Source organism: Neopelma chrysocephalum, unplaced genomic scaffold (genome assembly GCF_003984885.1).
Source record: "Neopelma chrysocephalum unplaced genomic scaffold, ASM398488v2 Primary Assembly neopelma1_232, whole genome shotgun sequence".
Taxonomy (NCBI): domain Eukaryota; kingdom Metazoa; phylum Chordata; class Aves; order Passeriformes; family Pipridae; genus Neopelma; species Neopelma chrysocephalum.
Genome location: NW_020897894.1, coordinates 103,104 through 123,711, shown reverse-complemented (window position 1 = coordinate 123,711; position 20,608 = coordinate 103,104). Strand labels below are relative to the sequence as shown.

Genomic DNA, 20,608 nt, shown 5'->3' with positions numbered 1-20,608 from the left:
GCCTGATCCCGCCACTCCCGCATCCCACCCCTCTCACCTGGTGCCTGGCTGTCGGAGCAGGAGCGCGGACGGAACCCCTCACCCCTCCACGCCGCCGAATCCTGCCTCGGGGGCTCCCGGGTGGGCTGTGGGCGAGGAGAGGAGAGGCAGGGTGTCAGCTGGGACCCCCAACCTCCCCCCATCCGCGCATCCCACCTCCTCCCGGCCCTCACCAGAGTTCCCGGGCGGGCGCGCCGGGCATCGGCCGCCTGCTGCCGGAGGATCCTGTTGTCCTGCTGCAGCCGCGCCAGGCGCTCCAGCATCTGGCAGACGTGCTCCAGGTAGCGCAGCCCCTGCCCCTCGGGCACAGCCCGGGGGTCTCGGGGGCTGCCGGGCGGCCGAGCCCTTCCAGCCGCGGGGGCCGCCGCCCCCTCGGGCTCCCGGGGGTCCCGCGGGGTCTCCGCCAGGTCGGCTGTGCTGGCGCTGCGCCGGCTGAGCTGTCGCGGGCATCGCTGCCTCCTGCTCCGCTGCGCTGCTGCCTGCAGCAGCTTCCTGCTGGCGGAGCGGCTCCGGGGGGCGCAGGGGGGCTCCGGGCCCGGCTCCTCCCCGGGGGGATTCTCCGCCGCCGCGAAGCCGTCGAGGGAGAAGCTGCTCTCGGAGCCCAGCGGGGTGCAGGGCGAGTGCTCGTTGCTGGCCATCTCCACCCCGGAGTCCTCCGACTCGGACTTGAGGAGTCTCCCGCCGGCCGGGGGGCTGCTGGGGGGCCTCGGGGGGGGTCCCCGGGTGCTCATGCCCCGCGGGGGCTGCCGCGGGCTCTCCTGCAGCCGGCGGTAGACGCTGGCGGAGGTGCGCACGATGCAGCTCTCGGCCGTCTCCCAGGGACCATCTGCGGGGCGAGGGAGGATGAGGGGGGGGGTCTCAGCTGGAGGGTCCCCGGATGCAGAACAGGGTGTCCACCCCTCACACATGAACCCACCACCCTCCCAGTTCTCCCCCACCCCCCCCCGGGCTGCTGCACAGCAGCTCCAGCCGTGCCCAGGCCACTCTCCCTGTTGCCACGGGGGGGGTTACAGCCCCCCCCCACCCCCTGAGACCCCTCTCCAGAGGGTCCCCACAGCCAGAGATGTTCCTACAACCGCAGTGCGTTGTCGCTGCTTCCCAAAAACACAGCCATGGCCTCCGCCATCCTCCTCCTAAGCCGCGCTGCTGAGCTGCTGGGGGGCGGAGGGGGGACACACATGACCCCCACCCCGACCTGGCTGCTCTCCCTGTATCCCACTCTGGCCCGGTGCCAACAATCCAGGCCACAGTGTGGGATCCCAGACACCTGATGGGTCCAGAGACCACCAGCTCCTCACACTTCTCCCCACAGGAAAGGAGGGGGACATCACCAGCCGGGATATGCCCCCCCCACACCACCCCGCAGATCCAGGTGGGATCACGGCACATCAACGGGGGGGGTCTCAGCATTCCTTTCACCCCTCCCTCCCCAGACAGGCCACAGCAAAGGCCTCGGGGAGGTGGGAGCGAAGCTTTGGCACCTCCTGGGAGTCGCCCACCCCCCCAGGAAGCCCCCCTGGGATCTGACACCCCCCAAACACACTCACAGCAGCTGAACCTCCTCTTCCAGACGGCGCGGGAGCCCCCCCACATCGCCGGGAGCCGGAGCTGAGAGCCGGGTGCGCGTCCCGGCGCTCCCTTTTATAGCAACCCCAGCCGGAGACGGGCCCTGTATCCAGAGGCACCTCATTACGGGACTGGTTCCCAACTGGTTCCTCGCAGGGTTTGGGATCGGTGATACTGGCTGGGCCAGTGGTTAAGGGCTCCCTTCCCACCCCAGCCGCGGTGTTTGGGCACCGGCAGGCAGCCAGGAGCCGGGGGAATCCCACCAAATTCCAGGGAACTCACTCAGGAACTCCGGCTTGGGGTGAGTTCACCCATCAGGGGTCCCGGTACCCCTGAATTCCCGCAGCCACACCACTCACCGGGCACCCCTTGGGGGCTGGAGAGGCCGGGCCCGGGACAATCTGACCGTTCAGCAGGATTGAATCCCAGCAATCCCGTGGGGGAGCCCGTCCACCCCAGCAGGATTGAATCCCAGGAATCCCGGGGGGCAGCCCCTCCACCCCGGCTCGGTGGCTGCCAACATCCCAGCTCCCACACGCCGCGTTCCCGCGGGCTGCCGGACCCCACACGCCAAGGGGCTGCTCCCCCTCCACCACGGGGGTGGCACCAGAGCCCCACCGGGGTGGGGGGCACAGGTAGGGACGTGGGGGGACCCCCATCACCTCCTCCTGGGTTGGCAGCTCCAGCCCAGCTGGATCCTGGATCCCCCCGGTGCTTTCCGGCTGTTGCTGCTGGAGCAGGGGGGTCCCAGCACAGGCAGAGTCAGGGGGGCACATAGAGATGGGCCCCGGGTTTTGGGGACCCCCACAGTGCTCAGTGGGCTCCGGGTGCAGGAACAGGCCCGTCAGCCTAAACACGGGAAGGGAAAAACCTGAATTCCCAGCACAGCCAGTACCCTTGGCCACTCCCAGCAGGGAGGGGGATGAAAACGAGGGGTCCAGGGACCCTCTGCAGCACAGAGACCACGAACTGGGGGGTGCCGAGGACCCCCAGCTTCCCTCTGCAGCACAAACAGCACTGACGGGGGGTGCCAGGGACCCCCAGGTTCCCTCTGCAGCACAGACACCCCAAACCAGGGATCCCTGAGGATCCCTTCCAGCAGGAACTTCACAGGCTGGAGACACCGGGGGCCCCCTCCAGCTACGGGAGGGGGGTCCCCCCTGACCCCAGGGGCCACCGACTCACCGCCGTCATGGAGCGGCTCCACGCTGAAGGCTCCGCGCCGGCGCAGCATCCCCGGGAACTGGGAGAGACTGGGAACGGGGTACGGGCAGCTGGGAACGGTCAGAGGGAGGGGAACCGAGATCCGGGAGTGCCGGGAACAGGGCAGAGAAAAACCGGGAATGGGGAAGCGGGTGCGGGAGCCGGGCAGGGAGCACTGGGAACTGGGAACCGGGCAGAGGAGAAACAGGAACCGGGAGCCGGGCAGGGAGCGGCGGGGCTCGTCCTCCGCCGCTTTATGGGGCAGGGCTGGGGGGGGCACAGCCCCGGGGCGGGGCGGGGCGGGGGTGGGGGGGCCGCCCCCAGCCCGGGCAGCCCCTTTGCCCCCAGCCCCACCTGTTCTACCCCAGCAGGGCTCAAAGCGTTTATTCCTCTTTTTTTTTTCATCCCGCGTGCCGAGGGCGGGAGAGGGGCAGGACCATCATCATCATCATCCTCCCTCCCTGGGGGTCCTAGAGAGTCACGGAATGGTTTGGGTGCAAAGCGACCTTAAAGACCATCCAGTCCCACCCCCTGCCATGGGCAGGGACACCTTCCACTAGCCCAGGTTGCTCCAACCCGGCCTTGGACACTCCCAGGGATGGGGCAGCCACAGCTTCTCTGGGATGTTTAATCGGGAATTCCACGGTGAGAGCTCCATGGACGGGCCCAGGGGCACACGAGGGGCTATGGTGCACCCCAAACAGACCCCAGGCAAGAGGGGAGGGGGCTCCTGGCTGTCCCCAGGACAGGGGAAGGAGCTGGTTCCCTCCCGGGAATCCCAGATAACAGCAAAGACCATCTCGGTGCAAACAGGCCCGGAGGGTGGGGAGCAGAGATAAGAGCCCACCTGGGCCCCTGCAGGACAAAGGGCTCGGCCAACAGCCCCCAATAAACCCCGACACCTCCCAGGGACACCACCGGGAGCAGGGAGGGGACATCCAGCCCCACGGGGAGCCCTGACCTTCCCAGGAGCACCACAAGGCCAGCTGGGATGTCACTGGAGAGCCCGGGATGTGCCATGGGATGTGCCACGGAGGCTTGCCCAGCCCTGGACCCCCACCCTGGGTGCAGGCAGGAGGGCTGGAGGGTCTGGGGTCCCCGCCTGCACCCTGGGATTTGGGAGGGGGACCCACCTTGCCCCCGCCCTGGGGCCCCAGCACAGAGCAGACACGGGAGTGGAGCAAATATATATTATATTTATATATAATCTGGTTTAATACCTTGTTGCAGTCAGTGTACAAGCGGTGCCAGCCCTTCTCTGGCACCCAAGTGCTCAAGCATCCCTGTGACACCCCCCCCAAAGTCCTCCCTCCCCAGTGTCACCCCCATGTCCCCCACTGCTGCAGCCCAGGCCGAGAACTAACCCAGCTCATCACGCAGACTGTGAAGGCTGCAGTGCATCCCTCCCCAAAAATCCCGGCTGTCCCGAGCCTGGTGGTGCCCTCAGCCCCCCCAGGACACCCCCAACGCCAGTGGGGCTGGTGGGGGCAGGGGGCTGACCCCGGGCCCCGGGGCGGGATCCTGTGGCTCAGGAGTGGGGGGACACGGGCGGGGGGGACACGGGCGCCCCCGGGGGGCCCTGGTAGCGCAGGCGGGCGTGTTTCTCGCAGAACAGCTCGTCGCCCACCCAGAAGTGGCCCCTCATCTTGAGGTTGAGGCCGCAGTCGGCGCAGCTGTAGCAGGACGGGTGCCGGTACCGCCCGTCCTGGATCCGCACCGCCTGAGTGCTGGGGGGACCCCGGGAGGGGGCGTCAGCGGGGCTCCCTCCGTGTCCCCCCGGGTCCCCTCCCGCCCCACCGCGGCCCCGGAGCGGTGGCAGGGCGGGGCTCTGCCCGGGGATTCCGTCCCCGCTCCCATCCCAGGGTCAGCCCCGTTTGTTCCCTGCTTGGAGCAGTGACAGGGATGGGTCCTGCCCCGGGACATCCCTGCCCTGGGACACCCCAAGCCCCACTCCTGCCCCAAGGATCAGCCCCATTCTATCCCTGACAGGAGCAATGACAGGGACAGATCCTGCCCCGGGACCACCCAAGCCTCACTCACAGCCCAGGATCAGCCCCATTCTATCCCTGACAGGAGCAACGACAGGGACAGATCCTGCCCCGGGACCACCCAAGCCCCCAGCCCCGCTCCTGCCCCAGGATCAGCCCCGTTTTATCCCTGACAGGAGCAATGACAGATCCTGCCCCAGGACCTCCCCCAACATCACTCACAGCCCAGGATCAGCCCCGCTTTGGCCCTGTGGGAGCGACGGCAGCGACAGATCCTGTCCAGGGACCTCCCAAGCCCCCAGCCCCACTCCTGCCCCAGGATCAGCCCCACTTTATCCCTGACAGAAGCAACGACAGGGACAGATCCTGCCCCGGGGTCCGCCCAGCCCCAAGACCAGCCCGTTTTTGGCTTTGCCAGGAGGGACGGCAGGCACGGACCCTGCCCCGGGACCCCCCCCCAGCCCCACTCACGCGATGCTGCTCCCGCACTTCTCGCAGACGTGCAGCTTCTGGACCCCGGCCACGGGTTTGCGGGCGCTGGACGAGAGCCGGCTGCGGAAGGGGGCTGTGGGACCACCTGTGGGGGGGGAAAACGGGGCCATCAGGGTCCTGCCGCCCCCCTGCCGGACCCCCCGCCTCCCCCCGCGCCCCCGTCACCTCCTCCCTCGTCCTCCAGCGCCTCCTGGAGCAGGCGGAAGGTGCTGGATTGCCGCGGGGCCGCCCGCAGCTCCCGGTTCTCCTGCAGCATCTTGTAGACCTCCGAGTCCTCCTCCAAGCGCCTCATGGCCGGCTCCGAGCCCTGGCTGTGGGACGGCACCCCAAGGGGGAGATGTCTGGAGGGGGGTGGGTTTGACAGCACCCAAATTCCGGGATCCACCCTCTGCACCCCCTTCACAACCCGCCTGCCACCTGATCCCTCCCCCCCGGGAGCTGCCCCGGCCTGCCCGGCCCTGCCTCGGCCCCACCTGCCTCGCAGGTGAGTTAACCCTTTCCACGGGCTCCCTCGGCACCCGTGGGTGCCAAACCACCACGCCAGGGCGGGGTTTGGGGCTGCCCTGTGTCCTGTTCCCCCCCCCTCCCCAGCCCCACTCCGTACCTGTTGCAGGTGCTGGGAGAGAGGGAAGGGCGACGCTCCCTCTGTGTCTCCCAGGGGTTTTGGGGGGCTCCAAACCCCGGTGAGGGTGGGCAGGGGGGTGGAGGCAGGATGGATCCCTGGCAGCTGTTCTGGCGGGTCAGGATTCCTCGCTCCTGGCAGGGGGAGAGAGGTGAAGGGTCTCCTGGGGGGCTCAGGGGGTCAGGCTGGGGTGGCCCCCAAAACGGCCTGAGCATCCTGGCAGGGTGCCCACAGACCCTCCCTCTCCCCCCGGGGGCACTTGGACCAGGCCCAGAGGGGCTTTTCTCGAGCCCTTGTCTCAGGAGGACGCAGGGATGCTCCGTGGGGCAGCTGCTTCCCCTCCCCGAGCCTGGCTGGGGTCAGCAGGACCCCCGGGGGGGGCCAGGGCAGCACCCCCACCCCATAACCCAACCCCTGCGCCTGCGCCCGTCCCCTCCCCACCATCTGCTCCTGCTTAGCGGGCCCGGCGAGGCAGGAAAGAGGAACCCTGGATAAGTGGAAGCTGATGTTCCCGGGAGCGGCCGCCACGCAGACGGGAACACCAGGGGGACCCCAGGATGGGGACAGGGACCGCCCCCCCCAGATCCATGGAGAGGGAGAGGGGAGCAGCCCCGGGGTTCTGTGGGGTCACGAGGAGATGAGGGACGAGCTAAAATTAGGCGCGGGAGGAGCCGGGCGCCTTGGCCTCGTCCCCGCCGGGATCCAGTGCCAACCCACCCTGGGATGGGGGGAAGATCGGGATCCACGGGCAGCCCTTCCCCCCGGCTCCCCTTTGAGCATCTTCACGGCCCCGTTTTTGGGGGGCTCCGGGCAGAAAGGGACACTCTGGGACAGGGAGGGACCCTCGGGGCAGGGAGGGACCCTCCGGGGCAGGGAGGGACCCTCCAGGGCCAAAGCAAACACGGAGCTGGGGAGGAAGGAGGGAGCGGGCGGCCGGAGGAGCCAAGGGGCGGCCGGGGCTGCGGCCAAAGGCAGCCGGGAAGGGCCGCGCTCCGGGACCACGGCGCTTCCCAATTTGGGCTTGGAAAACAAGAAAAAGAGAAAGCAGGGAGGGGAGCAGAGGAGGGAGACGCCAAGCCCGGAGCCAGCGGCTGCCCGCGGGGATGGACGGGGTGGCCACGGGCATCCTGCGGCTGATCCGGGGGGTGGAGGAGGAGGAGGAGGAGGCATCCAGCTCCCAGGCATCCCGGCCCCTCTCCCGGGGCATCCCACCGGGCCGGGGGTGCGCCGGGCCGTGGGTCCCTGCCCGGCCAACACCCCAGTGCCCCGGGCTGGCGGGACTGGGGCTGGGCCTCCCCAAACTGGTTTGGCCTCCCCAGGCTGGCGCCGCTGCCAAGAGGAGCAAAACATCCCTGGGCAGGTGCCGGTGCCCGCGGGTCTGGGGGTGCTGCCAGGGCGGCGGGGAGGGGGCACCAGAGGGGAGGGGGACACCGGCTGTCCCCGAGGGAGAGCAGGGCTGGGCAGTGATGTGGCCAGGGGGCTGCAAATGGGGGTGATTTGGGGGCTCAAGGGGGGGTGATTTGGGGCTCAAAAGTGGGATGATTTGGGTTTGCAAAGGGGGATGGTTTGGGGGTCCAAAGGGGGTGATTTCGGGCTCAAAAGTGGGATGGTTTGGGGGCTCGAAGGGCAGTGCTTTGGGGGTTCAAAGTGGGGTGCCTTGGGTTTGCAAAGGGGAGTGGTTTTGGGGCTCAAAGGGTGACGATTTCAGGGCTCAAAGGACATGGCTCGGGTTTGCAAAGGGGAGTGGTTTTGGGGTCAAAGGGTGTTGATTTCAGGGCTCAAAGGGCATGGCTTGGGTGTGCAAGGAGGGTGGTTTGGGGGTTCAAAGGGAGGTGGTTTGGGGCTGAAAAGGGGGAAGGTTTAGTGTCACAAAAGCTGACGTTTCACAGATGCCCCCCCTCCAGCACCTCTGCCTGCCCCCCTGCAGCCCCCCAGCTCCCCACTCACCCGACACAAGTTGGGACGGGCGAACTCCTCCTCCAGGGATTGGGAGCTGTGGGGAGACAATGAAGCCATCAGGGGGGTCCCTGGCCCTCCCCAGCCCCCTGCCCACCCCCCAGCCCCACACACAGCTGGGTCCAGCCTTACCTGGCACTGTGGGGCAGGTGGATGGGGGATGCCAGGCTGGGGTCGGGGGCTCTCAGGGCACCCTGGCTCTCATCCCGCGTCCTCAGCGTGTCCTGGGGAGGGGAGGGTGACACCAGCAGCTGCCACCAGCCCTGGGTGGGGGGACAGGGTGTGCTGGGGCTCACCTGGACACGTGTGGCCAACCTCTCCAGTGAGGCATCCCCGTTGGCGTGGCTGGGAGGTGGCATCGGGGACCTGGGGACCAAGGGGGAGCGGGGAGGGTCTGGAATGTGCCCCAGGAGTGCTCAGCCCCTGCTCCTGACCGCTCCTCCCAGCCCCCCCAGGAGGTGGGGAGAGGCACCAACTGGGCCCCCAACTGGGACCAGTCGGCCAGGGAACGGCTGCCAGCACTGCCTGGCCTCGTTAGCACCTGACTCCTTAATTAGAGAGCCGAGCCAGACTCCCGGGAGGATGGGGGGACGGGACAGCCCCAGGAGTCGCCCGAGGGGAAAAACAGCCAGCACACACTTGGCTGGGGACCCCAACCCACGTGGGGACACCCCCGGCACCCAGCTCCAGCTCAGGGCTGCCCACTCCCCCAGCACCCACCTCTCCACCTCCAGCCGGAGCTGCCCAGGGCTCTGCTTGATCTTGTTCTGGGCCTCCACGTGCAGCATCTCGGCCGCGCTCTCCCCGTTGATGGTGACAATGACATCCCCCACCCGGAGGTCGCCCGCAGCCGCCTTCCCATGCTCTGTCACCTCCATGGAGAAGAAAGGGGACGTGGGGACAGCCCCAGTGAGCCCCCTCACACCCACCCCCACGCTCAGCCCTCGACCCCCGAATCCCGGTGGCTCCCACCCGCCGGAATCCCCACGGCCTGGACAAGAACAGCACCAGACCCTCTGCCAGGGTGGGAGCACGGCCCTGGAAACAACACCCGGAAGCTTGGCACGGCCCTGCCCAGCCCAGGGGGGGGGTGGCACGGGGCCCCCGCGCCGCCGTCGCCCGCCGTGGGCCGTTCCCACGGAGCGGGATCCCCCAAGGACAAGCAAACAGGATCCTCTCCCCGGAGCAGCCCGGCACGGCGCCCGCCCGGCGGCCTCCCCCCGGCCCCGGGGGGCACGTGGTGGTGGTGGTGGTGATGGGTGGGGGGGTCCTACCTTGGAGACAGTGATGGGCTTCCCGAAATCTCGTCCCCCGGAGATGCGGAAGCCCCACGGGGCCGGGCCGGGCAGGGTCACGGTCACTGGCATGGCAGCGGGTGGCTCTGGGCGGGCAGGAGGGCGCTGTCAGGGATTCCAGGCACTCAGGCAGAGGGTACCCCCCTCCTCCCACCCACAGCCCACCCAACGGGGGCCTCCCTGTCCTGGCTGCACCCCGAGCAGGGGGTGATGGAAACCAGGGGGTGATGGAAACCGGCAGCGCTTTCCTTCCGGGGAGGGGACCCGCGTCCCCGCAGGGTGTCAGCAGCCGCCGCCGCTTCCTCTTGCTGCCCCAAGGCTGGTGGCTTCCTCCCCCCGGAGCACGGGGGTCCCAGGCAGCCGTTGGCGCAGCTGAGGCAGCCAAGGTCATTCCCAGGGGCTGGAGCGAGGCAGGGAATCAGCGACGCCTTGGCAGCAAGGCCAACGCCGCAGCGCGGCAGGGCCAAGCCAGCGGGGTTTGGAGGGGAGGATGTGGTGATCCTGCTGCTCACCACGGGGGGGTCTGGCACCCGGCGAGGACCACCACCCCCAGTCCTTCATCCTGCAGCCAATCCAGAGCAGTAAAGGGTGCTGAGTATCCCCCGGGGGTGTCCCATGGCACAGCAGCTCCTGGCTTTGAGGGGATGGGTGGGAACGGGCAGCCCCATCCCCTAAATCTACACCAGATCCCATCCCATCCCGCCACAGCCTGGCTGAGCTCCTCAGAGCCCCGGGAGAGCTGGATACCCCGTCTGGAACCGGGCATCCCGTCCGGAACCGGGCACCTCGTCCGCAGCCGCCGGGAAGGCATGTTAAAAATCCCAAGCGCACAAAGAGGGGCTTGAGAGGCTGCCCGGAAGAATTTCCTGGGCTGGGCTTCCAGTGCCGGGAGGAAACCCCAAACCCCAAACCCCCTCCCCATGCCCGGCCCCGCTCAGCATCCCTGGGCAGCGAGGGCTGCTGGCCTGGCGACCCCCACACCCGGCTGGGCACCAACCCCAGACCCCCGAAGGGTCCTGCACCCCTTCTCCATCCCCTGCACTCCTCCTTCGTGTCCTGCACCCCTTCCCCATCCCCTGCTCCCCTCCTCTGTCCCCTGATCCCCCTTCGGTCCCCCGCACCCCACCTGTGTCCCCGCTCCCTCCGGGCTCTGTCCCCGTCGCACAGCGACGTCTTTGTGCCCGCGGCGACTGGCGGTGCCGCCTGGCACCCGCGGGGCGAGCGGCGGGGACGGGCGATGCCAGAGGAGGCTCTGGGGACGTGGGGACACAGGGGCGTGGGGACACGGGGACGTGGCGACACAGGGACGTGGGGATTTGGGCTATGGGGACACTGGGATTTGGGGGACGTGAATACCGGGGGATGTGGGAGGACGGGCTGCCCGCAGCCCCCCTCCCCTGCGCGGCGGAGCAGCACCCCCGGGACCCCCGGGCACCGCGACCCCCGAAGGAAGGGCACCCCCGACAACCGCAGCGGGCGCTCGCCGGTCCCCCCGCATCCCGCGGTGCCCCCCAAACCCCCCGTGCCCCCCGCACCGCCGGTACCCCCCCCGCACTCACCGGGGCGGCCGAGCCGGGCGGCCCCGCGGGGCTGCGGAGCCGAGCGCGGCCCCGGGACGGCACCGCCTCCTCGGGAGGAGTCGGGCCGGGCCGGGCCGGGGCGGGCTGCGGGCACGGCCCCCCCCCGCCCCGACGGGGCGCACGGCGGCGGCTGGTCCCGCCCCGGCACCGCCCGTGGGCGTGGGGGGATCCCCGCGGCCCCCACGCGGCGTCCCGCGGGACCCCCCCCCCGCCCCGCCGGCCCCTCCCCGAATCCCGGCACGCCCCGACTCGGGCTGAGCTGAGCTTTTAATGATGGACGAGAAGCAAAGGCGACTCCCGGACGCCGACCCGCATCCCGGGTCGCGGCCGTCATGGTCAGGCCCGGCACCGGCGGACCCCCGGGGCGACCCCCGGGGCGGCGGGCACCGGGCAGCGGTGAGGAGGGGGCGTGTTAAGGCACTGGGGTGGGGGAGACCCCCCGCGCTGGGGGGATTTGTCCCTGTTAAGAGGCAGCCCCATAGGGGCGGGAGGGAGCTGGAGGCGCTTCATCCCCGCGGAGGGGACACTGCGGGGACACGGCGTGGCCGAGGTGGGGCAGCGGGGCGAGCCCCCCGGCCCCGTCCCTCGCGTCCCCCGCCGCGGCCGCGGGTCACACCGGCGCCACGTAATTCCCGGGGAAAGTGCCGAATTTCTGCGTCCTCCTGGACACGCCTGCGGGGGGGGGGGAACAAAAGGCACGGGGTGAGGCGGTGAGGGGTCGCGGCGGCACCTTGTCCCTGCCCCCGTCTCCCGGTGGGCACACGCACCCACGAACCAGCCGTCGTCGCACTGCTGCATGACGTCCACGCGGTCCCCCTCCAGCAGCTCCAGCTCGTCGGCGTTTTGGGGCCGGTACTGGTAGAGCGCCCGGTACCTGCGAGACACGGCGTGGCCAGAGCCCACCCCCCCCAACACGGGGAGGGGGGGACACGGCGCCGCGGGGACGCTCCCGGCCCTACTTACGGGGTCCACCGGATTTCGGAGCCGTTGTAGGACGGGGCGGGCTCGGGGCGGGCGCTGGTGGGTACCCCTGGGGTCGCACGCTGCGGGGGCAGAGAGAGGGTGGGTGCAGCGTTCGGGGCGTCACCCAGGGCTGGGGGCACGATGCCAGGGCGGGGGGGGGGGGGGCCCACCTGCCCGGGGGGCCCGGCTGGGCGCCGCGGCTCCTGGTGGGGGTGGGCGGCCGCGGGCTGGGGGGGGGTGGGAGAGGCCGGGGGGGGGGGGGGGGGGCCAGGGGGGGGCAGCTTCGGGGGGGGGGGGAAGGCGGCGCCGAGGTGCCCACCCGCGACCCCGGGACGCCGCTCCGCCGCCCGGGGGGAGCCGGTGGGGTTCTGGGGGACGCGGGGAGCGGGCGAGCGCTGCAGGGACGGGGACATGGCGGGGGTGGGCGAGGGGGGGATGTCCTCGGCGGTGGCCTTGACCCGCGGCTCCTTCAGCACCTGGACGTAGGTGGCGGGGAAGATGCCCTGGCGGCTGGTGCCCGAGATCCGCCCCTCGTACCAGTTCTCGTCCACTCGCCGCACCAGGCAGATCCGCTCGCCCTGAGGCGGGGAGGAGAGGTGGGGTCAGCGCGGGATGGCCGGGAAACAGCCCGGAGTGGCACGGGGGGGAGGCACGGGGCGGGCACCTTGCGGAAGGAGAGCTCGACGTGCAGCTCCCCTCGGAAGTTGTAGAGCGCCAGCGCCTCGCCGTGCTCCAGCACCTGGATGGTGGGCGCCTTGATGGGCTTGGGCACCTCCGTGGGGGGCAGGATCTGGGTGGGACACAGGGGTGAGGGGCGGTGCCAGGTTCCTCCAACCCCGCTGCCCCCCCTGTGCCCCCCCCGGGCTCACCTCCACGTAGTTGGAGGGGAAGATGCCCACCCGGCCGTGGTGCTCGCCCTCCAGCCAGTTCCTGTCCACCTCCTTGTGGATGTAGACGATGTCCCCCTTCTGCAGCGTCAGCTCCCTGCAGGGGACAGTGCTCACACCTGTCTGGGGGGGCACTGACCCGTCCCCAGCCCAGCTGGCAGGGCCACCCCACATCCAGGGGCTTGGGGGAGACCCCAGGAGTGACCCCCCCAGCAGCACCAGCACTTACTTGGGAGACTCGGCTTGGAAGTTGAACTTGAGGCGAGCAGCTTTCATCTGGGGAGGGAGAGGAGTGGTTACAGGGAGACCCCCCCCATCCCAGCCACCCCAAACCCCACAGGGGATGGTCCCATCCCGGCCTCACCTTCTTCTCCTCCCTCCTGATGGTCTCGGCGGGATCTCCCAGGTCGGGCAGGCTGGGGAGGGTCCCTGGCCTGAGGGTGTCTGCAAAGAGAGGGGTGTCACCAGCTGGTGGGGGTGTGGGGTGCCCCATGGCTTGGGGAGGGTCTGGGGGGCTCAGGGGGGCTCGGGGGCTCACCTCTGCCGGGGGCTGCACGGTTCCGGTCACTGGCCAGCCCCAGGACACCCCTCTCCATGCCGGGGCTGGCGGGGGAGCGCTGGGTGCCGGGGGGGCTCCGCAGTGGGTGGGGTGACAGGGGGCTCCTGTGGGGTCACAGGAGCTCAGGGCTCACATTCAGCCCTGTTGTCATGAACCCTCCCTGCCCCAACCCTGCTGTCCTCGGAGAGGGCAGGACCCCTGAGTCCCATGGACCAGGATGTCAGGGACATCCAGGACCTGTGTATCCCATGGATCAGGACCCCTGGGTCCCATGGATGAGGATATCAGGGTCCCTCAGGACCCCTGTATCCCATGGATCAGGATCCCTGGGTTGCATGGACCAGGATGCCAGGGTACCCCAGGGCAGGATCCCTGAATTCCATGGACTAGAACCCCTGGTACCCCAAAACAGAGGTACCAGGATGCCAAAGTTCCCCGGGAGCAGGATCCTTGGGTCCCCAAAACCCGGGATGCTTGAGTCCCCCACGACCAGGATCCCTGAGTTCCACAGAGCAGAACCCCTGGGTACCCCAATACCGGGACGCTGGGGTCCCCCAGGACCAGGACACCGGGGTGCCCTGTGTGCATCCCTCCAGGATCCCATCCCACAGGCAGCCAAGCGGGACAGGTCCAAAGTTTTCCGGCAGTGCCAGAGGCACGTCCCTGCTGGTGCCGAGCAGGAAGTGCGGAGCAGGCGAGCGCCGGGGAGGGCGGCCTGGCTAATGGATAACCCCACTGCGGGGGGCACTTAAAGAGCCCAAAATGCCCCCACAGGCCAGAGGAGGGGTTGGAGAGCGGGCAGCCACTCCCCCCGTGCGCCCCTGGGGGTTACAGCAGGTCCTACAAGAAGCGGAGCTGCTGTTTGTTTGTTTTCCTCCCGCTGCCGGGGCTGAGACGGCTCCGCGGGGACACCCCCGGGGTGCCCAGCACGTCTCAGGGTACCGACCCCAACCGGGGGTGCCCCGGCACCCTCCGGCACGGCTGTCCCCTCCCTGTGCCCGTGGGGACGCGGGGACACGGCGGTGGGAATCCGGGCGCCGTCACCTCCCCTGGGACGGAGCCAAACGCCGGGACACGGCGTCCCGGGGACGGGGGAAAGGGTCAGCCCCGCTCCGGCCCCGTCCCACCCACCGGGCAGCCGGCCCGGCGCCGGGGCCCCCACCCGTGCCGGGGCGTGGGGGGGGACGAGGGGACCAGCGCTGCCACGGGGGGTCCGTGGGGATCCACGGGAATCCCAAGGGGGATGTCGGGAGGCTCCCACCCCGCCGCGACGCTGGAGGGACAGCCCGCTGACCACCCCCGGAGTGGGGTCCTGCCCCCCGCCTCGAGTGGGGTCCGGGCAGGGGGATTTGGGGGTCCGGGGCGCGGGAGCAGCCGCGGAACTCACCGAGCAGCCGGGGAGGCCGGAGCAGGGGAGCGAGCGGTGGGAGCAGCCGCCGGGCTCTGCCGGGAGGAGCGGGAGGGGGTGGGAGAGAAAAATTAATCATCCAGGAGGCCGAGTCTCGGCGGGAAGCGAAGGAGTCCAGCCCGGCTGCGCCAATAACCGCCGGACAGACGGACGGGCTGGGTCCTAGAGTCCCGCGGCCACGGCTCGGGGCCGCCGAGGAGCCGTGCGTGGAGCCAGATGTGCCCGGGGCCCAGATGTGCACGGAGCCGGATGGGTGGGCACCGAGTTGTGCACACACCCAGCTGTGCGTGCGTTCATCCAGATGTGCAGGCTGTGCATTCACGCAGTCATGCAGGGATGCTCCCAAGCCATGCATGCATCCAGATGTGCATGAATCCAGCCATGCACACACCAAGCCATGCATGCATCCAGATGTGCATGAATCTGGCCATGCACACACCCAGCCATGCATTCATCCAGATGTGCATGAATCTGGCCATGAATTCATCCAGATGTGCATGAATCCAGCCATGCACTCACCCAGCCATGCATTCATCCAGATGTGCATGAATCTGGCCATGCATTCACCCAGCCACACGTGCATCCAGATGTGCGCACATCCAGCCCTGTGTCCGACCACCAGCCTTGCACAAAGGCTGTGCCCACAGCTGGATGTGCCCACAGCTGGATGTGCCCACAGCTGGATGGATGCACACCCCATCAGCCCTTCTTGGGGGGGGACAAGGGGCAGCTGACAGGGGGTCTGGGGTACCTGGCGGGGGGTCCGGCACGTTTCCATCTTCCTCATGTCCTTGTCCAGCTCCTCGCTGAGCTGCTCCAGCTCCTGCTCCAGCAGCACCTGCACGGGGAGGGTGGGGCTGTGGCGGGCCAGGCTGGCACTGCCCGTGGCCACCAGGAGCCCCACTGCCACCCCCAGCCCCCTGCCCTCCACCACCACCTCACCTCGATGGACTGAGCCCGCCGTGCCGCTCCTGGGGGCTGGAAAGGGCAAGGGGCCAGTTAGGTGTGTGCCCACCACGGTGCCCACCACAATCCCTCCCTGCCAGGACCTCCCTACCTGCTCCAGGGGCGAGAATTTCCCCGGTTCATAGTCAAAAATGCTGCCGGGCTCCGCGGTGGCACCGGTGTCACCCCAGCGCGTCCTGAGGGGAGGCGGGAGGGTTTCAGCCCCCGCAGCCCCTCCACCCCACGGGCACCCACGTCCCTGTGCCACACTCACCAGTCCGTCCCGTTGGGCATCCCGGGGGGCTCAGCCGGTGCCGAGCCCCTCCTGCGCGGTTTGGGGGGTGATGGAGGCGCCGTGGCGGGGCAGGGGTGGGTGTCCCATTCGGGCTCTGAGGATGGAGGGGGTGAGCACGGTGCCACGCTGTGCCACGCCGTGCCATGCAGTGCCACGCCGTGCCACGCCTGCACACCCGGGCTCACCTGGCAGCTTGCGGTGGATCTGCCGGAACATGCTGCGGTACCAGTCCCGGGGGCTGTCGACGCTCTGCGGGGACACATTGGGGTGGTGAGGGGACAACAGGGGGGTGGCAGCCCGGCCCTGCGCCCCGACTCACCGAGCGGGAGGCGATGGGCATCCCCGTCTCGTCCACTGGCCCGATGCCGTCGTACTTCACCCAGCGCCGCTCCCGCCGCTTGCTGTCCTTGGTCCAGGTGGCCGACCAGCCCGGGGGGCACGGGCGGGTGGGGGCGGCCCTGGGGGTGGGTGTGGGGCCGGCGGGCACTGTGGTGTTGGGGGCTTTCACCTCCTTGGCCGGCCAGGTCTGGTACCACTCGTTCACTGGGGGCAAGGCAGGCATTGCTCAGGGGGGGAATCGCTCATGGGGGGCATCGCTGGGGGGGAGCCCGTGGGGGTGTCCTCGGGGGTGCTCAGGGCTGTACCTGAGTTCTTGGGCTCCGAAATCTTGGGCTCTGAGTCATGGAAGTGGAAGTTGAGGGTGTTGGAGCCGCGGTGGCGGATGATGGGCACCTGCGGCACAAGGAGGGGCTGGCGTGGGGTTGGGGGGGCAAAGGGAGGGACAGAGGGGTGCAGCCCCCAAAAAATCCCCCACATGCAGCAGCCCCCAGCCCCACTCACCCGTGTCACCGTGTGCTGGGGGGGCACCTGCAGGGGTGGGTGGAAGGAGGGGACATCCTGGACAGTCAGAGCCTGGTTGGTATCCGAGGGCAGGAGCCGCCCTGCCATGGCCAGGGGGTGCTGGGGTGGTGCCCCAGGGCTGCCCGTGTCCTATGAGGAAAGTGGTTTTGCTCATGGGAGGGGCTCATGTCCCTGTTCTTGGGCTTGGCTGGAGAGCTGGCAGCTCCATCCCAGCTCCATCCCCACGGCCAGGAGGGTGACAACCACCACAGTGGGGTGACAACCGCGGTGGCACCGTCCCCAGCTCAGGGAGTCTCACAGTGCCACGGGAAGCAGCTGTTCCCGGTTGGAACCAGCCCTGGCAGGGCTCCCCAACGTGTTCTCCATGCGGATCCAGACCCCTCTCCCGCCCCTGTCCCCACCCCGGCTCTTGCAGGGATGGATCCAGCCCGGCTTTCTCTTCGGGGAGAACACGCCCGGAGCGGGTCGGGGCGATGGCTGTGCCGTGTTCCCATCACCTTGGCATCCCGGCGCGGTGCCCTCTCGCCCGGGCACGTGGCGGCAGCAGCGTCGCCCGCCCGGGAGAGCTGCCAGGGCCGGCAAACACGACAGGGCAGAAATATTTCCCCCGCCCTGCAGCGCAAACAGGGAGGGAGAGGGGACCGAGAGGGGACGAGGCGTCGGGAACGCGCGGCCGGGCCCCGGCACCGCCCGCCGGGAGGGCAGCGCCCGTGACTCACCACGGCACGGGATGGGATGGGGGGCGGCTGGGGGGGTCGGGACCCCCGGAGCGGCTCCCGGCACCGGGATGGCTCCAGGGGCGAGCGCAGCCCCGGGACGGGGCGGGTCACCTGTGCCCTGGCTCGTCCCCATACCAGTCATCGCCCCAGCGCTCACAGGTGCCCACCACGGCCAGACCCCCCCCCCAAACAGCCTGGGGGGCTGCCGGGGGGGTGCCAGCCCGGCACGGTGCCCTGTGCGTGTGGAACCCTCAGCTCGGGCTGGGGACCCCTCAGCTCCTTGCTCCCCACACCGCCGGTGTCCTCGCAGCCCCAAGGGTGTAATTAATGTTAATCACCCCCCTCCCCGGAGGGAAACAGGTGCTGGGAATGACGTGCCCCAGGGGATAGAAAGCGGGGTGCAGACTCTCACCCCCCAGGGCACCCCAACAACCTCCACCCCATTCCCAGCGCAGCACCCACACGGGGCTCGGCCCCATCCTGCCCCCAAAACCTGGCCCCGGGGGGGGTCCCCTCCTCGCCGGCCCCCCCCCAGCCAGCTCTTACCTCCTGGGTGGTGCCGGCGGGGACCCCCGGGGAGCGCCGGGGTTTTGGGGAGCCCCGGGGCGAGCGGGACGGAGCTGCGAGAGGCAGGGAAGAGAAATCCACGGCACGAACTTTGCCGGGAGAAGTAGCTGGTGTGTCGGGGGGGGCTCAGCGCATCGCGGGGGGCTGGCAGGGACAGCGTCCCCCCCCCGAGCATCCCCCGGGTGGGTCAGGAGCCACCGTCCTCCCCGGCGCTGGGTCCCCGTGTGCCCCGGCCCCCCCTGGGGTGCGCTGCTCCGTCCCCCCCGAGCGGGGCCGGCCCATTCAGAGTTTCCAGTGACATTTCCAGGGATGAGATCCAGGGAACGGAGCCAGGAGGCTGAACTCATCCCACGCCCCGCGCACGCGTTCCCGCGCACCCGGCCCCCCGCTTACGAAACGGGGGCGAGCCCGGCGCCGCCGGCCCCCCGCCGAGAGGGAGACGGGAATTGGGGGGGGATTTCTGGGAGAGGATGGGGAGGGAGGTGCTGGGTGGAGGTCAGGACTGAGGTGGGGAGTGAGGTCTGTGCTCCCGTGGTCCCCCCAAGCCCCTCAGTGAGAGCAGAGCCCCCATCCCCACTGTCACCCACTTCCACATGGGTGACCATCCCCTCCAGATCCCTCTGGGCACTGGGGACCCCCTTGTAACACTCCCATGCCCTGCTCTGTGGGTGCCCCGTATCCCACCTCACCCCTTCTGGCATCACCAACCCCCTCTGAGATGGAGACAGGGGTCTGGGGGGGAATTTTGGGAGAGGACAGGGAGGGAAGTGCTGGCTGGAGGTCAGGACAGAGATGGGGAGTGGGGTCTGTGCTCCTGTGGCCCCCCCAACCCCCGGGATGGGGGATATGGTGGGAGCAGAGTCCCCATCCTCACTGCCCCCCGTTTTCTCTCGGGTGTTCCTCCATCCCAAAGAAATCCGGGAATCACTCCATCCCTCCATCCCAAAGGAATCTGGGCACTGGGAACCCCCGTGTAACACCCCCGTGCCCCGCTCTGTGGGTGCCCCACATCCCACTCGCCCCCTCCGGCAGCGCCCGCACCCACCACTCACCCTCTGGCCACTTCCTTCTCCCCCAAAACTGCTGACACCCCCGGAACGGGGCCGCCCCGGCCCTTCCTCTGTCCCGTGAGGTCCCACGTGAGCTCCCCGGGGGGATGGTGGCTTCGCTGCCACCCCTCGGTCCCCACCAAGCCGCCCGTCCCCTGCCGCTGGGGGTGAGGGGCACCATGGCAGGAGCCCTGTCTGGCCGCGATGCTGCTCCCGGGGGACACCGGGGACATCAGGGACACGGGGGACACAGGGGAGGGTGTCTTCCCCACTGCCACAGCCCTGGGGGACGCAGCTCCCACCGGAATGCCATGGGAACGGGGCAGCTCCCTGGTGCCAGCTGGCGACACCGCGGGGAGGACGCGGGTTGGGGACGGGGGCTGATCCCGCTGGAAAAACTCGGGGTGACAAGGGCAGGGAGGGCAACAGGGCTGGGGCGAAGCCGGGGGCACCCACGGGGAGGGTTAAACCCCGCGAGGGGAATCCCAGAGCCCATCCCTGCTGCCGGGGGGTGACCATCCCCCCCGGGTCACCTCCAGGTCCCCTCCAGCCCGCCAAGTGACATCTCCGGAGGTCGCAGCGCCCCGGCCGCCGCAGCCCACCCCGGGGTGCCAACGACCCCCGTCCGAGCCCCGGCTCACCTCCTCTCCTCCTGGTCCCCGTGGCCGGCGAGGAGCCTCCAGCGCCGGCCCTGCCTCGGTCCCTCCCTCCCCGCGGCTCCGGCACCAGCCTCCGCTCGCAGATAAATATTTAACGCGCAGCCCGGGCCGGGATTAACAAAGGGCGAGTGTTTCCTGTTTGCTCAGCGCGGCGATGCCAGCCGGGAGCGCGCGGCCGGCCCCGGGGATGCTCCCGGGGATGCTCCCATGCCCGGGGATGTGCCGGGCGGCGGCCGGAGCCCCCCCCGGGGCCGATCCCGCGGTCTGGGGGCGATGCCGGGTGCGGGGCAAGGTGCCGGTGGCCCCCCCAAGTTGGGTGGGAACACCCAGGAAAAGGGTGGGAGAGCCGGAGCATCCTTTCCCGGTCACGCCCTGGATGCATCCGGAGGCTGGGCAGCGGGAATTTCGTCAGGACAACAGGTGGGGAACAGGGAGCACGTGGTGAGCTGGGCTCGAGGCCGAATTCCCGCGGGAAAAGGTGCTGGGATTGGTGTAATGCACTGGAGTCCTCCAGAGCTGATCCTGAGTATCGTGGGAGAGGGATGGATCCCAGATGTGGCAGCCACAGCTGGGAGGCACAGCTGGGAGGAACAGCAGCTTCCCAAGCAGGGAGGGAGCTGGGATGGCCACAGGAGCCACCTCCTGTCCCGGGCACAGGATGGGGATCCCCAGGCAGGAGCCAGCCTGGTGTGGGAGCCATGACCCACCCGGATGGATCCCAGAGCCCAGGGCTGCTCCCTGAAATCCCTGGGTGTGGAGGGAGCACCTCCCAAAAGCGCTGAGGAAGGAGCCGGGTGTGAAACAAGAGCTGGCACATCCCCTCCTCTTCCTCCTGGCAGCGGCAGGAGGGTTATTTACCCAGGGAAGGACGAGGAGCAGGAGCTGAGAGCTCTCCAAACCCACCCTGGAGCCGCCACTCCGCGTGTGCCGACGTGCCAGAGGCTGGGAGACGCCG

The 20,608-nt window shown here is 69.6% G+C and overlaps 3 protein-coding genes across 9 annotated transcripts in view; all 3 read right to left on the bottom strand.

The window, feature by feature from the left end:
* The window catches only part of CUNH8orf58 (chromosome unknown C8orf58 homolog), a 2,240-nt gene extending 608 nt beyond the window's left edge, over nucleotides 1-1,632 (bottom strand). The window contains exons 1-3 of the mRNA XM_027703517.1: nucleotides 1,587-1,632; nucleotides 213-865; nucleotides 38-125 (exon numbers count right to left, since the gene is read on the bottom strand). Coding sequence (XP_027559318.1) covers nucleotides 38-125; nucleotides 213-865; nucleotides 1,587-1,632 — 787 coding nt within the window. The remainder of the gene's footprint in view (nucleotides 1-37; nucleotides 126-212; nucleotides 866-1,586) is intronic.
* A 2,701-nt stretch (nucleotides 1,633-4,333) lies between these two features.
* Nucleotides 4,334-10,754, bottom strand: PDLIM2 (PDZ and LIM domain 2). Of its 5 annotated transcripts, none has more exons than XM_027703496.1 (9): nucleotides 10,721-10,754; nucleotides 9,141-9,247; nucleotides 8,587-8,738; nucleotides 7,999-8,232; nucleotides 7,858-7,903; nucleotides 5,893-6,044; nucleotides 5,454-5,629; nucleotides 5,268-5,373; nucleotides 4,334-4,535 (listed from the first exon to the last, which is right to left on the bottom strand). In XM_027703496.1, the coding sequence occupies exons 2-9, from the start codon at nucleotides 9,231-9,233 to the stop codon at nucleotides 4,337-4,339; spliced, it is 1,158 nt and encodes a 385-aa protein (XP_027559297.1). In that variant the 5' UTR covers nucleotides 9,234-9,247; nucleotides 10,721-10,754; the 3' UTR covers nucleotides 4,334-4,336. The 5 variants fall into 5 exon arrangements, with proteins under 5 accessions (XP_027559297.1, XP_027559300.1, XP_027559301.1 ...); XM_027703499.1 differs by lacking the exon at nucleotides 10,721-10,754 and having other exon boundaries at nucleotides 7,999-8,090; nucleotides 8,163-8,232; nucleotides 9,141-10,071; XM_027703500.1 differs by lacking the exon at nucleotides 10,721-10,754 and having other exon boundaries at nucleotides 5,454-5,599; nucleotides 7,999-8,090; nucleotides 8,163-8,232; nucleotides 9,141-10,071.
* Nucleotides 10,755-10,990: 236 nt separating this feature from the next.
* SORBS3 (sorbin and SH3 domain containing 3) lies at nucleotides 10,991-19,660 on the bottom strand. 3 transcript variants are annotated; one of them, XM_027703523.1, is made up of 21 exons: nucleotides 19,636-19,660; nucleotides 18,998-19,155; nucleotides 17,925-17,998; nucleotides 16,639-16,788; nucleotides 16,443-16,530; nucleotides 16,118-16,341; nucleotides 15,984-16,047; nucleotides 15,778-15,892; nucleotides 15,616-15,700; nucleotides 15,501-15,536; nucleotides 15,310-15,396; nucleotides 14,538-14,593; nucleotides 13,130-13,254; nucleotides 12,956-13,035; nucleotides 12,821-12,867; nucleotides 12,574-12,688; nucleotides 12,369-12,494; nucleotides 11,875-12,282; nucleotides 11,705-11,784; nucleotides 11,509-11,615; nucleotides 10,991-11,413 (listed from the first exon to the last, which is right to left on the bottom strand). In XM_027703523.1, exons 4-21 carry the CDS (start codon nucleotides 16,744-16,746, stop codon nucleotides 11,352-11,354), a joined length of 2,013 nt encoding a protein of 670 aa, XP_027559324.1. In that variant the 5' UTR covers nucleotides 16,747-16,788; nucleotides 17,925-17,998; nucleotides 18,998-19,155; nucleotides 19,636-19,660; the 3' UTR covers nucleotides 10,991-11,351. The 3 variants fall into 3 exon arrangements, with proteins under 3 accessions (XP_027559324.1, XP_027559322.1, XP_027559323.1); XM_027703521.1 differs by lacking the exon at nucleotides 19,636-19,660 and having other exon boundaries at nucleotides 18,998-19,244; XM_027703522.1 differs by lacking the exons at nucleotides 17,925-17,998; nucleotides 18,998-19,155; nucleotides 19,636-19,660 and adding an exon at nucleotides 17,157-17,175.
* Nucleotides 19,661-20,608: the final 948 nt, after the last annotated feature.

Coding starts and splice junctions, on each gene's coding strand:
- PDLIM2 (XM_027703496.1), bottom strand. CDS start 9,233: ATGCCAGTGACCGTGACCCTGCCCGGCCCGGCCCCGTGGGGCTTCCGC. Junction 8,233..8,586: donor CTCCGGCTGGAGGTGGAGAG/GTGGGTGCTGGG, acceptor CTTGGTCCCCAG/GTCCCCGATGCCACCTCCCA. Junction 6,045..7,857: donor CCCGTCCCAACTTGTGTCGG/GTGAGTGGGGAG, acceptor TCCCCCTGCCAG/GAGCGAGGAATCCTGACCCG.
- SORBS3 (XM_027703521.1), bottom strand. CDS start 19,175: ATGGTGCCCCTCACCCCCAGCGGCAGGGGACGGGCGGCTTGGTGGGGA. Junction 15,701..15,777: donor ATGCCCAACGGGACGGACTG/GTGAGTGTGGCA, acceptor GCCTCCCCTCAG/GACGCGCTGGGGTGACACCG. Junction 11,616..11,704: donor TCCGAAATCCGGTGGACCCC/GTAAGTAGGGCC, acceptor CGTGTCTCGCAG/GTACCGGGCGCTCTACCAGT.